Raw genomic sequence first — 15785 nt, forward strand, 5'->3', positions numbered from 1 at the left:
CACAAATCCTCGATTTTCACCTGTCATTGATTTAGCACCGTCAGTTGTTACAGACACAAGTGTGTCGAGTGGAAGCTTACGCATTTTCTAAAATGCTCCACACAGCAGCAAAAATAACTTCGCCAGTCGTAGTTCCAAGAAGAGGGATAACTTCCAACAATTCTTTAGTGATCCTCATGTTATTATCGCAACCACGAAAAAATACAGCAACATCTCGTATATCTGTACTTTCATCAGTCGCAATTGAAAAGAACAAGACTTCTGTAGATATATCCTGTAGTTGTGAACTGATGTTATCTGCCATTTCGCTAATTCTCTCTACCACTGTATTTCTTGATAATGAAATATTGCGAAATGATTGCACTTTTTCAGGATAGACTATTTCAGCTGCTTTTATCATACATTCTTTAATTAACGAACCATCCGTGAATGATTTTGAATGTTTTGCTAACAAATAGCTTATTTCGTAACTTGCTCTTACTACAGATTCATTAGGTTTCATGAATTTTGTAAATGTTGACTATGAAGTGTTTTCTTCATTGTTTTTAATTTTTCTTCTTATTTTTCCTTCAAAGCCCGAATATTGTTCCTTATGATTAGAGTTAATGCTGCTTAATGTTTTCCTTACAAATTAATATTTTTATTAATTTGTAAGGAAATATTTTCCTTACAAATTAAGCATGTAATTTTACTGTTCACTTCCATACAAAAATAGTTCAGCTCCCACTTTTCTTGGAATTTTCTTCCCTCGTTATCAACTTTTCTTTTCTTGATTGGTATTGAAAGCGACATTTTCTATATAAATTCTATAGTTGAAATTAAAATTATAAAATAAAAAAAAAAAACGATTACTTAGGTATTTGTTAAATTATAGAAAGCAAACACAACACAACAGATCCCGACAAAGAAACTAGTACGGATGAAGTATCTTTTCGATAAAATTATAAAAAATGCTGCATTTGCAATATTGTAATATTAGTTTAAATGTAAAAGAAATTTAGATTAAGATTTCTCCACTTAAAAAATATTTTAAAAAATAAAATGTAACTCTTTTATTTTTAAAGAAATAAACTAAAAAGTTAATGTTATTTAAAGATAATTTCAATTTTCATTCATTTGAAATTACTATTTATAATTTTAGTTCTTTCTCATCAAGGCTCCATTGATCCAGTCTTTTTTTTTTAATTATTATCAATTAAAATGATTATTTTTATATTTATTAGAGGTTTTTTAATCCTTATATTCTAGAATTATAAATAGGTACTTTTTAATTGTTTACTTTAACATTTTATTTTTGGGTGTCGTGGGCCGCCAGTTTGACACCCAAGCTCTTACTGGTATCACGGGACCCAATGTGCACTGTGAAAATGCTCCCTGTACCATTACACTGCTTAACAAACAGTTGCTGAGTGCTTGTACCCCATATGAAGTGGTTAAGCAAAATATATTTGCATGCAACAAGTGCTGGAAGTTGAAAATGTGGATCTTAGTTGTGGGCACTATCTGCTATGTGCAAATGGATATTGCCACTGCTGATTTATTTCATTGTTCTTGAAAGTTTGTTTCTGAAAGTTACTCATGGTTGCATTAAAATTGGACATGATATTTTGTATTGAAGGTGTTTGTGATTTCACTATTGACATTTTAATAAAATATATGGATTGCAATTCATTTTATGTTAAGTACAATGCATTGAATTTTTTTGTTGTTGTGAATATGCTAATTCGTTTTTTTTTTTTTTTGTTTTTTTTTACAGGAGTGAAAGTACTGAAATAAAACTTTTGATGGCTAAATTTGGCTTTTGTGTTATTCACATTTTTACACATCTAATCTGCTGAGGAACTTTTTTAAAGAATAAGTAAAAATTTAGCATTTAAATTTAATTACTGTAAGTGGGTCACAGATTGTTTATTTTACCCTAGTTGGTTAGGCATGTTGCATTTTTTATAATATACAAATTGAGATAGAGTTTGCATTCAAGAGTTATTATTTAACAGTGTCATTAATCCATTGACAATTGTGTTATGTAGAGTTGGAGTGCATGCACACATACATTTGGCATGGAAATATATGTCAGTCACAGTAAGCAGCAAACCCAGAAAGGTAACCACCAGGAGAGGCAAGAATGTAGAGAATCTTTGACAGTTGAGGGAAAGAGCAAGTCCCAACCACGGCAGGGCTGCTTGGGTTGGAGGACAACTATGGGGAGGGTTAATTATTCATCAGTGGTGGGAACAGTTAAACTATGCAGGGTGAGTCATGACAGAAGGGGGTTAATTATTCATCAGTGGTGGGAACAGTTAAACTATGCAGGGTGAGTCATGACAGAAGGGAGGAAAATGGGGCAGTAGATGGGCAGCAATCTGTGAAGGGCTTGCACCATCACAGTGAGGAAAGATTACTAGTTTGGATCAGTTGGATGGGACTAATTATTTCAGTTGTTCTGGGATAATCCCAGTGTTGTCTGTTTCAGGAATTCAAATGTTTGGAATTTGCTCTCTTCCCCCCTCAATAAGTGTTTCTTCGTGGATGGCAGAAAATGTGTCCAGTTGAATTGTTAGCTGTTTCTTCTGTACAAAAGACGGGAAGTGGGGGGAGGAGTTGTGCCCTTAGCTAAGAAGCACATAGATACTAAAGTAGTGGACTCGTTTGACATGGGTGAAGTCAGTTTAGTATGATATATGCATTGGGAAAGCAGAAATGAGAGTAGGAGTGTTTAGTGTCAAACAGCACCGGCAAATGACTGAGGAGATGATGAACAGCTATATACAGGTAGTTCCCGACTTTGAGTTAATTTGTTTCTAGCGCGTGCTCTTTAAGCAGGAATTTATGACCCATAGTTTCCCAACAATGAAATTTGACCATAGTAATGTTAAATAAAGGTCAACAAAAATAATTTATGCTTAAACAATGATTTATTTATCCAAAGAAGTGAAAACAGCCTTTAAAATCAAGCAAATTATAATAATAAAAAAAATATTTGCCGTACAAATGTTAAAAATGTTTATTCTTCATCTTCGACTAAATGCACACTCGTTGATTGTTCATCACTTGGTTTGTTGGAAGCACAAGGCGTCTTCGGAAATGCTCAGAGCCATATTTGTTTTGAATCTTGTGACTCAATCTCAATTGCTTTTTCTGTATTAAAGCTTTGTCAAGCCCCTTGAGAGTGATGGAACAAATAGGAGTTTCAGCTGTTAAATCTTCACATTTTGCCATTTCAATGAGATCATTTGTGAACTCTCCATTGTGTACTTGAAGCAAAACAGTGACGTCAGTTATAGAAGCCTCAAGCTGCAGTTGGTTAGGAACATTTACCCATTTCTGTTTCATTTTGTATGATTTCTGGTTCTTTAAATCCTTCAAAGTTATCAATAAAGTGATGACAGTTTATTCAAAACACACCTCAGGTTATTCTGCTTGTTTTGTTACTTTGATTGCATCTAAAATATGGAATTCTTTCAAAATTCTGTAAGAGTTGAGCCTCCCTCTTTATCTGAACAAACAAATGCATGCACAGTAGTACTGTATTATATAGCAATGTGTGTGGTTTGAAATTCATTATTTATGAACGTTGTAGCATTTATTTATTGCAATTAATGTTTGTTTTTTTTAATTTTATTGATACTTTAAGAAAAGAATTTGCAAAGTGGGATCTGCCTTTCAAACAGTGGGCCAATAAATCAGAATGTCATATGAGGGATATTAATTTTCCTGTTAGTGAAAATAATGCATCAGTTGATCACTAGCAGCAGAAATTTTCTGTATTGGTTTTTGACTTTTCTAAAGGAGATAGAGAGCAAAAAGAAAAAGCAGTACTCTTTATGCATAACTAGGTAGCAGTGATCATAATGTATTAGTGTGGGATTTATTTAAAAAATTACTGTCGAGGGGGTAAAGGAATTTTAGTTTAGAATTCTTTTCGTTGGGGTCAACTGTAAATGATGAAGGGGATGTGTTTTGGAGAAAAGAAAGTATAAAGCTACCAAGCTTTTTTTTTTTTGCCAACTAAGATTTTTTTTCAAGGTTCCCACATTCCCAGAATGTCTCAGATTATTAGAATATATCACTGACAAGGCGGCTCATGAGAACTGCAAGTCATTACATACTTGGAGACTACTTTATCCAGTTAGGTGTTCTGCACACAACACATAACGAGCTCTCTGAAGGAATGTCTATCAAGTGATGGCATATCCCTTACCACTGCTATGGTTGTGTTAGTGAACAGTAGTGGGACCCATGACTTTGAACTGCAGAACCAAATAATGTCTTTCACGATGAATTGCCATGGTATTGCATTGCTTTTATCCACTTTTTAAAAAAAAAACTAGTTAGAAGATGAACACATCTGCAGTGGAAATGCATAAATGCTGTGCTATAATGCCTGTATGCATTATGGCATAGCACAATAACCCAGTTATTCTTAAGCAGTTGGTATACAAGTGGGTTAAATGTCAAAGAACTTGAATTCCAAGCTATAAGCACGAACAATTTTTGTTTATAGCTTGGTGCACATTTTTATTTTTTTTTTGCTTCTGTTGAGTTTGTTCTGATTTACAGCACTTAGCCTAAAAGTGTTCACTTTTAGCTATGAATTCTAGACTTTACTTTTCAATCATTATTTATGAATTTTCAGAATGACATTTCAAGAATTAACACCACCACCACCACCACTTTTTGAACAGACCTCAAATATGGGTAGTAATGAACATGTTAAGAGATGAGATTATATTGCTCAGGTGATTAAAGGTTAACTTCCTATTTAGCCGTTCTTTCAAATAAATGGCAGGATTAACCTAATGTAATACTGTGACAGCAACGTTTCTTCTGCTGTCAGCATTAAGACCATTGTATTTATTATAATTTAAGTTCTGGGATGCAAAAAAAAAAAAAAAAGATAGAATAGTCCTTACTTCATATTTTATTTTTTATAAGCTTACTTTATTTAATCCTGTTCCTAGAAGGGGGGGGAGGTAAGCCAAATGTCAGATGAAGCAGTGACACTATTACTAGAGAAGAAAAATGAATGAGATGATGGAATTATCAAAGTACACAGATGTGTGCTTGCAGTAAGTATAAAATAGTCTGCAATCAAGTCAGTAAAGGCAGATCATGGTAAATCTTTAACCTAAGAAAGCAAAGAAAAATAGAAAACAATGTAAGAAGGAAATGGATGAATCTGTCCAAACTGAATAAATATTTTTCACCTGCATTTACACATGAGGTTTTTAGGGATGTTTACACACATGGAGATAGAAGAAATATACCTAATTCTAACTGGCAGCTAAATGATTTTACAAAAATAAGACACTAGCAGCTGATGAAATCTTATCTAAATTACCTATTTTCCTGATAAGATGCAATGCACCCACATTTTAGAAGACAAATTTTGGGAAAACATTTTATTTCACATGTTTATAAAACAAGTTCAGAAGTGATTATTAATCAAAACACATGAAACTTTTACTCATATAACACTACTAAAACAACTTCTCTTAATTGATAGTTTTAAATGTCACTTTTCTTCAAAGACTACATCTTCTGGGCATTGCTGATTTCACATTTCTTGAAATACGTCTTATGTTTTGCTAACTTTTGATTTTCATTCATTCATTCATTCACACACTTGGGAAATGGCTGGTTGACTGATATAGCCCTCGGCAATTACAACCAACTCTATGTTTATTTCAGCAACCATTTTTTTATTTTTTTTCATTGCCACCACTGTGATCTGAAACAGTCATTGCACAATAGAGGCAATCTTTTGAGAAGGCCACCTATGTTCTGACCATACTGTCTCGTGCCACGGCTAAAAATAAGGACATCATTGTGTGCACAACTGGACCATAAGATGCAGAGGCATTTTAGGCAAATAAAATTGCCTAAAATGCAAAAAAATAAGGTTTTATGGTCCAGGAAACACGGTATTTTAAAAGATCAACAAAAGAAGTGGTGATAATCCTTATTATGAGAGCATCTGAAAATTCAGGAGAGATCTCTCAATATCAAATTGGAGATGGGTTTGAAGTAGGTAATTATGGAAAATAATGATGCCAGTGGTTAAGAAGTAATGCATTTATGGCAATCAGTGTGATTTGGTTAGGCAAGATCTTCCCTTAACAAGCAGATTAGTGACTGAGATAGTCAAAGGAACAACATTCAAAATTTTTTTTGATACATGAAAGATGTATAAACTGTGGAACAGTGTGTAATGGCACATTACATGTACCAGTGTTAGTAGGGAAGTCCTTCAGGCTATGATGCCAGGACCCCTACTGTGTTCAACATCACTTATCTCATAATAATAAGTGATACAGGCATCAAGTTTCATGTCTAAGTTAGCTGATACATAGATTGGCAGGGTGGTTAATGACAGTAATCGTGTTATACCACTGGCAACAAGATCTGAGGCACATGGGCTGAGAAGTGGCAATGATGCTTACATTGTACAAATGCAAGCTACTTTCTGGATAGCAGTAACACCACAATCTCGGTATGTTATTTTCTTTTCTTCACATAAATCCAGTACACTATACTATACTTGTGCTATATACAAGAGAGGCTTCAATCAGGATTCAGATTTTTAATTTGCACAGAAATAAAATTTAGACATGTTATTAGCAACAGTACTTGCACCACATTGCTAATGTAAAACCGACAATGTGCCACTTGTTTGAATTATAAGTCAACAATTAAAGCAACCCATGCTAACATGCATGGGTTGCAGCAGATGGGGAAAACAGCTAGACCAGAAATACTGTCCCCCCCCAAGGAAATGCCATGTGAATTATAACAGCAAATCAATACAACCATTAATGCATATCTGCATCATTAGCATTTTAAACAAATTCTTACATGATGCACAAATAATAATCCTTCAGACAGAATAATCCTTTATTTTACATCTTGTTTTCACGAAATTGACTGTGATAATAATCAGGTCACATTTGACCCAATCAAAATGACTGGAGTTAAGGCAGCTTTTTTTTCTTTTTTTTTTTTTTTTTTTTGAGATTAGGCACCAAGACACCTGCAAAAAGTTAGTTGGGAAGGTGGCTGTACAGTTTTCTGGAAAAGCCATTGTGTAGAAATGTCTCCCTTGAAGTATGTGATGAGGTGAAAAAGTATTTACCAGTGTTAAAATTCATATAATGGAGATCTGGTAGATCAGGCATCAAACTTGTGCTTTCATCTGGAATGCTCCATCAAAAATTAACTGTGAAAATTAAAAGAATTTCTTTATATGAATAACTTTGATATATAATGTTAAATTATTATAAAAATTATTACCACCATATCAAAGAAACAAGATTAAATCACTGGGTCCAAGTTAGGAAACACTTAACATTGTGCATGCAAAGAAACCTCCATAAAACAAGCAATGAGAAACAATGAACACCTTATGTTAGCCTAATACTTTATCCTAGAATTATGGGGGGGGGGGATCTAATTTTGCATACAACTAGCAGCTAACATACTAATTCTAAAACAACTGCACACGTTATTGTATTCACTTCAAAGTTTGCAGTTAGAATTCTTAGAATGGTGAAATTTGCATATCGACCAGGTTTGCTGACCTTTATTATTTATAAAGGGTGATATTGAACCACCCTTTATAAATAATGGACTCCGAGGAAAGCTGTCCTTATTTTTACACCTGTATCAATAAACTGCTGTATAGTTTTTATTGCACAGGTCCAATTAACTTTAACATCTGGTTACAACAAAATTTTTGTATCTTCTCTCATTTCTGTCATATTTTCTGAATGTAAGGTTGAGTCATGGAGAGGGTGTTGCGGATACTGATCTAAGATATTGATTTACTGGATTTTCAGTTAATAAGGTGTCCGATTAGATTAAACATTGTATCATTAGACAAAGGCTGGAACTGCTATAGTTCTCATTGACATGACTGGTCTTTTTTTAGTAAACAGGAAAGCAATTGTATATTAATTTATCTGATAAATGAAATAGATGGCAGACTGAAAATCTGAGAACAATTGTCAGTAACTGGGTTCAATTAAAGAAATGCTATAGAACAGGAGTGGCCAACTTAATTTGTGATGCGATCTACTTTTTTCCTTCAAAATGTGCCACGGTCTACCATCTCAAAAATTTCATTGCACAAGGTGCACAAATCGAGGGATGACTGTATATTTAAAATTTGTCGTGATCGACCAAAATTAAATCCACAATTGACTTGTAGATTGTGATTGACTTGTTGGCCACCCCTGCTATAGGAGAAGTTGAGCCAAGTGATAAATAACAGAGAACATTGCATAAACAAAAAAGTTGAATTTTTAGTTTTACAAAACTTAAATTCCAAGAATTGACACACCTACAGAGGAGCCTGCCCAAAACGTGTACCATTCCCCCAGCTCAAGTCCTGATGCTATTTTCCAGCATATCCCCATGTATAAGGTAAGCAAGTATCCACTAACTTTTTTTTTATTTAATTATTATAAATACAGACCTGTTACTAAACTGAATGTCAAACTGCTATACTTACATTTGCTTTTGACTCATGTAACAGATATGCATGTTAACAACACCCACAAAGAATAAAAATGGTTCAAGATGATTGCATACGTGGCAAAATTCAGACTGACTTTTGGTTGGAAAAGACAAGGTTTGAACTTGAAAAGGGACTGCAATTCACCTAAAGAGAAGGTGGATAATTAAAGTTTTGCTTATCTTGCAAACACTGGTAACCTCACTGCAGTTAAACTTCTATCTGCTTTTGAGAAATGAGTAAAGTACAGAATAATGGTTGACTTAGTGCCAAAGTTTGCATGGTAAATTAGGGGAAATGCAGTTTGAGAAAAATCACTGCTGCTGTTTATTGCAGGACTGCCACTTGCCTAACAGTTATGCTCTGAGAAAACATTGCTTTGATTACAGCAGATCAGCACTTCCCAAACTTTTTTAGTCATGGAACACTTTCATCTCACAATATATTTACAAAACAGAAGTTTAATAATATTAAATATAGTTTGCTAATATTTTATTACATACAATGCACTATGCATCAGGAGCACAGTCATTTCCAACTCATGTAAAGCCAAAATTCAAATAATCTTTTGTTTTTTTTTAACTTTTATTAGTTCGTTCCTGTTTTTTTACTTAAATTTTTTGGCTGCGATTGTTAATCCTTACTTTGAAGTGCAATGATATTGTTTTTGTTTTCATAGACTACATTCGCAATAATAGAAGTACTTGCTTATTTTGAAGTTCCCTTTTTCAACCATATCAAATCCATGGTCATTTATTTTAATATTTCGAAATACTAATAAATATCAAATTTTATACTAGGAAGTGAGTTTAGTTATCAGTTTGCTTCTTCCTCTTGTTCAACCTGTGTACTCCAGGCTAAATTGCATAAGAATGCCATATTAGATCACTATATTGTTAGTGTTTTATAGCTATCATTACCTATAAAAGACTGCCAAAATAAGTACCTCACGGTATTTATCTGCACATCACTGTTAAGACCATTCTGTATATCAAAGTGTCAAATTGCTAATTGTGTAAGTAAAAATAATATATTTTGATGAAATGCACAAGGCATAATCCTTATGGGTTTTGGTAATTAACCATATAATATCAGTATGGATACACCATAGTTAACCCATAAATTTAACTTTGTATGTAGTGTAAAAGACATCGTTTTAATAGTATCCCATAGTGTGGGTGCCTTCATGAGATATCTGGTACTGCACTACTTCAAATAAATAATACTTCTCTAGTAGAGCAGACTACTGTTATTTATTTTCAGAGGATACCACCACCACCCGACAATCGTTTTGAAGCTAGTGGATGGACATACTGTGCATTTTGTTTTCATTATTACCAACACCCTTTGGCTTTTCTCATATTGTGGATATAACTTCAACTGTGATGGCATGTTGCACTACCAGGGTACCTGCCTGCCCACTGATGATGAAGCCCCCCTAGCTTTGAAACGATCGTCTGCGTGGTGGTATCCTCTGAAAATAAACGTCTTCTCCACTAGAGAAGACTACACTACTGTTAATATTTATTTGAAGTAGTGCAATACCAGCTATCTTGTGAAGGCACCCACAATATGAGATAATATTAAAACTATGCCTTTTACACTACAGATGTAGTTCAAATTTATGGGTTAACTATGGTGTACTAAGAGGAGACTTTAAGCACACATGCAGTGGGTGTGGCAGGACTGATGGACAAATTCAACCAAGGGGGAAATCAGCAGAGTCTGTCCAAAATCTCCAACATGGTTTTCTCCTGGCATGTATGCCACATATTTGCTTACTGGCCATCGTGCAATAAAGGCAAAACTAACAACCTTTGGCCTAGAAGAGGACCCAACATGCTTCTGTGGAGGAAATGAGGACTGGGATCACCCCACGCACGAGCACCCTCTACACTGACCTCCACTGCCAGCTTATCACAAAGCTGACTTATATACCAAAAGGCAAAGAAAACCACCTACTGGATACTAAGGAAAAGTATCAAGCTCACCAACTACACACAGCAGCTTTTCTTGAGGAGAAGACAACTTAAAAGTGATAACCCACTACTAAATGAATCCAGGGATGCTGATGGTACTGGAATGAGGCAGCAAAACTTGACCATCATTGGTGTGAACTACCATACATTCTCCAAAGATGTCACCCACCAAGTGAAGAACCTTTGAATAGAAACAACTCAGACATTAAGACAACCTAAGAAAGACAAAAGGTTCATATACTACTGGACTGGACTCACAGATAAGAAAATCTAGATGAAGACTAACAACACCACTGGCGTGCCATTAGATGTCAACTGCTTTTTTTGGCCAACTAGCATTCCGAATCAGGTACCCTAACTTGGTTCACTTTAACCTCCCTCCCTGGTGGGTTTCTGTCTCCCCTCACTGCCACCTTTTTTTCTCCTAGCAGGGTTGCCTTCCACGCAATGGGGAGGGCACCCAACAGCTAAAAGAACACAACATGAAAATGTGGGAAATCCCTGGGGCCGTTAGACAATGAACACTTTATGGTGTATCTACACCGATATTATATAGTAAAAATAATAATACCCTGGCAGAAAATTTGTTTTGAAAACAATCAGAATCATAGCCTTAAGCTGTAAACAATTTGAATACAAGGTGACACTTAAAATGTTCCTCCTTTACTAAACTTTGTTTTCAAGAAATGAGTAAAACTATATATTAAATAAGAGTTAAATTGATTTGTTGCAAAAGTTTGGGTGGTGAATGATTGTAATCAAGGTATACAGTCTCAAAAAGATCTAAAATTATTGAGTTAAACTGCAATTACAGGGAAACAAGGTTTGGGTTAAAACAATTGCAGATGATCTAAATGGCAAGCCAGAATAATGCCTGCTAGCCACATCAGAAATAATTCACATGAATTTTTGTGTGTGGTACAGTGATAAACCTGTGAGGTACTTAAATGATAGAGCACTGTATGTAACTCTAGAAAAGAGAGTTAATTTAGATAGAATTACTGTATAGCCTCCTATCCCAGTTCATAGATAAATTCTTTCACATTTTGCATACCATTGTCAACAGTACTTAACCCCATCCACAGTTGCCACAGCAGTTGCACAAATATCTAAGCATCTGAATTGACCAAGAATAAAAACTCACCAAGTGCATTCATATTGCACAGTTTTTTCTGAAGAAGGGTACAACTAAGTTTTAGTTGTCAGCGACTCAAACATATCAGAAAAATTCAGCTAATGTTTGGCTGGTTGCATATTATAAATGAATGGAGAAAAACTAGATAATGCATTCCCATTTGCACAAGTTTATTTGTCATAATGTAGATTCACATCTTAACAAGATGTACAAACAATTACAGGAACTGAATCAGACTTCAGTTAAACATTTCATAATGTACAGAGGAAAAAAAATCATTAGCATATAAAAAATACAGAAGTTTGGCATCATCACAAACTGTACAAATTCAAACAAATCTCATGGAATGCTACAATATAAGAAATCTAGTAGACTGACTTGTACAGTTTTTTTTAACATTAACAAATATGGATGCATTTTACTTTAAAAATGTTAATGATCAATAAAGAGGCACTTGAAAATAGCTCTATTCTTACACTCGTTTTTTCATTCTAAGATAATGAACATTATTTAAAAAACTGCAAACAGATTGGCTGACGTAGTGGAATAACTTACAAGTGCGAGGCAGCTTTCAAAACAAACATATTTTACATGAGCAGGTTAATTCTCAATAACAACTCTTCCACGTGGAGTTTGATTTTTGCTTTTTAAGGAAGAAACTGTCATAAAACAATCTCTAAAATTTGAAAATGTTTTAAGCACTGGGATATTTCACCCTTAACCACTCACTGCAATTCATCTTCCATCAGGAAGAATTTGCCTTGTTGAACCATATGGTCTCATTCCTGCTTGAGAAGCACCCTTGTTTGTACCTGACTGCAAGCTTATAATTGTCTTACCCAGTTTTAAAGTCTCATCATCAAAGGATCTCTTATTTTCATCAGCAACCTTCACACCAATTGTAGGTCCATTAAACCCCTTCTTTTTTGCCTATAATAATTAAATAATACAATCAAAATGAACTTACTAAAAGAATATTTTAGGAATGCAATGAATAAACACCGGTTATCTATGTTATCAACCTTTGCATTTCAATACCCAAAATATTTCAGCAAAATTAAATTCAACAATGGATAATATCTGAGTACAATGATCTATATAACATTTGTGTAAACACACCATAGACAACTCAAACAAAAAAATACGTTGTTGATTTAAGGGCATTTTATCTGTATCTCATTGTGCTCTTCCTTCCCACCAATGAAAGATCAAGTCTTGAAATGATCACCAAGGGGAGCCTGACATTAACCAAGTTTCTGAGAATAGGTAGCTACTGTGGAAGCATTGCCTATTCAAGGAATATATAAATTTTTGAGTAGTGTTAATTGAAAGGGTTACTGTCTCTTTCCCTCTACCTTTTCCAAGTCTAATAGGAACAAGTGGATAGTAGAGTTATTATTCCATACATATACAAACAAGCCTTGAAACAGTGCCAGCTGGGTGGTGGCTCACTGATAATAAGTAACAGTCTTCTCTTTTAGTGAAGTGTTACTTATTTCAGGTAGTGCAATACATGGCAATTCATGAAAGAAGAGCACAATATGAGACACTGATAAAATGATGCCATTCACACTACTAATGTAGTTTTTTTTAAAAGTTGTCTATGGCAGTGGTTTTGAACTGGGGAGCCACGTAATTTGGGTTTAAATTCCTTAAACTTATTTCTTAATTTATATGTTTATTTCATTATAAAAAGGTGTACACAATCTTTATAATTGATGTTTACTTAGTACCTCTGAATAAAGAATAAAATTATATATACTGTATATATATAATTTGTGTTATGAAATGCAATTTTTATAATTATTGTAATAAATATCATAACATTTTTAATATATATATTGAGAAAATTGAGTAGGGGTGCAGCTAAATAAAATAAATTACTTAGGGGTGCTATTATAAAAAAATTGTTGAAAACCACTGGTCTATGGTGTGTTTACACCAATATTATATAAACCAAAATATTTCATATCTGGAATGAACTATCCCTTGCTTGTAAAAATTTGATAGTGCTTTCTACATTGCTCATGGCTGTCAAAGCATACCAACTACAGCCAAACTCAGTTACAGCACCACTGTGGGGACTAATATTCGTGACATGTTTTATAATATTAAGAACATTAGTGGTATAAATGTCCAATAATCTCAAATTAACAGAATAGATTGCAAACGTGAATTGCCACACAACTACCTAATTTTTCATTACTTGCAGATACTGGGTTACTTACATTAGCACAAATAACAGTATCAATCTGCTTTGTACGATGGAATGGGAGGTGGACAAACCAACAAATGGTATCCACACCAACTCAATCTACATTGAACGGGAAGCATTTTTTATAATAAAAAGTCCATGTGTGATGTAGGCATCCCAGTCAGAAAATGGCAAAACTAAATACTTATGAGTTGTGTACATAACAGAATAATCACATATCCTGAAAGTCTTTTCTTCTGCAAAATTTGAAATTGAACCCATTTTGTATCAAATTAAATGTTTCAATGGCTCTATTTCTAGGGGATATACAAAGGGTACTAGGAAAGTTTTGCAATATGACGCAACAATGAATCACAAGGAAGCTGCTTGTTGCTGCATGTTGAGACATGTTCATACGTGCATAGTAGCCGCCGCACCAAGTCGATGGGCTCAGTTATTCATTAGTAGTTAGAGTGTAAAGTGCTTGCGATGGCATCGTGGTCACGAAATGAGATAAGGACAGTTTTGCGGTATAATTTCATGCGTGGTTTAACCATAGACCAGTGCTTAGAAGAATGACTCTTGCACTAGATGATGATTGTCCACATCGTACAACGATATTCAGTTGGTATAGAGAATTCCAAAGGGGAAATTTCACTCTGGAGGATTCTGAGAGGCCGGGAAGGCCACGAACGACAGTTACGGAGGGAAACGTTACTGCTGTGAGGAAAATGCTTGACGAAAACAGGCGAGTGACCTACCAACAGATAGAGGATACTTTGGGCCTAAATGCACCAGCAATTCGTTCGATTCTGCAAGATCATTTGCACGTGAAGAAACTTTGTTCTCTCTGGGTGCCGCATCAACTGACTGAAGAGCAGATGACACGACGTGTGACTGGGTGCCGGGAGATGTTAAAAAAGTTTGATAAGGGACAATCTCGGTATGTGAACAACATCGTGACAGGTGACGAGACATAGCTGTACTATTACAAGCTGCCGACCAAGGCTCAAAACAAAGTTTGGGTCTTTGATGATGACGACACACCCGTAATTGTCAGAAAATCCCGATCTGTAAAGAAGAAAATGATAGCTGTATTTTTCAAATAGAGTGGAATTGTGGAACGTGTCGTTTTGGACACGCAGAAGACAGTCACAGCTAAGTGGTATATTGACAATGCCTGCCTAAAGTCATTGGATCTATGAAGAACCTGTGGCCAAAGTCAAGAATGGACACCTGGTACCTCCATCACGAAAATGCTCCAGCTCACCGCGCCAAAGCCTGCACCGAATATTTGACCACGAAGGACTGAAACTTCTCGAGCACCCTCCCTACAGCCCAGACCTTGCTCCCTGCGACTTTGCACTGTTCCCGCATGTGAAAATGAAGCTAAAAGGGAGGTGGTTTTCCAGTGATGAGGGCCTTCTACGGGCTTGGGACAACGAGTGTGCTTAAAGATTGGTTTCGGAGGATGGAGAGGTGTATTGAATGTAGAGGACATTACTTTGAAAAAATTAAATAAACAAAGCTGTATTGCAAAACTTTCCTAGTACCCTTTGTAGATATATATACCACAGGTAGAAATGAGATGGATGTGATCTGAACAAATTCTGCCCTAGAAACTGAAATCTAAGAATACATTGAACAGAGACAGATTTCCATGTACAGTCTGACACAAGAGGAAGAATATTTCATTGACAAACAAAGACTGCCTTTAAGCTGAGGATATGCTGGTGCTATTGCCACACATTCCCCACCTATGGATCATGCCTATAACCATCAAACTCAGATGGCAACAAATCTGTCAAATCAGAAAATTAACCAAGTATTTGTTTACAAAAAGGAAACCATTGGTAGTAATTTAATTTGAGTGGGAATTTTTTTTTTTTAATTTGCAAAAATGCAAATAAAAATTAGCATTTAAAAAAAAATTTTTTTTTTTTTTTGATTTTGAAAATAAACACA

At 34.8% G+C, this 15785-nt stretch overlaps 2 protein-coding genes across 3 annotated transcripts in view; one reads left to right on the forward strand and one right to left on the reverse strand.

Annotated features, from left to right (window-relative positions):
- RpL12 (ribosomal protein L12) overlaps positions 1–1793 on the forward strand; it is a 45215-nt gene extending 43422 nt beyond the window's left edge. Inside the window, exon 5 of the mRNA XM_090382511.1 lies at positions 1757–1793. Coding sequence (XP_090238637.1) covers positions 1757–1762 — 6 coding nt within the window. The 3' untranslated portion in view covers positions 1763–1793. The remainder of the gene's footprint in view (positions 1–1756) is intronic.
- Positions 1794–7006: 5213 nt separating this feature from the next.
- LOC150079021 (calponin-3-like) overlaps positions 7007–15785 on the reverse strand; it is a 73513-nt gene continuing 64734 nt past the window's right edge. The window contains exons 6-7 of one of the 2 annotated variants that reach the window (XM_090383845.1): positions 12466–12556; positions 7007–7216 (exon numbers count right to left, since the gene is read on the reverse strand). In XM_090383845.1, coding sequence (XP_090239971.1) covers positions 7206–7216; positions 12466–12556 — 102 coding nt within the window. In that variant the 3' untranslated portion in view covers positions 7007–7205. Of the gene's footprint in view, positions 7217–11810; positions 12557–15785 lie in introns of those variants that run through there. The other variant, XM_090383844.1, reaches the window with a different exon arrangement.

Source organism: Mastigoproctus giganteus, chromosome 10 (genome assembly GCF_048544385.1).
Source record: "Mastigoproctus giganteus isolate SK-2022 chromosome 10, ASM4854438v1, whole genome shotgun sequence".
NCBI lineage: Eukaryota > Metazoa > Arthropoda > Arachnida > Uropygi > Thelyphonidae > Mastigoproctus > Mastigoproctus giganteus.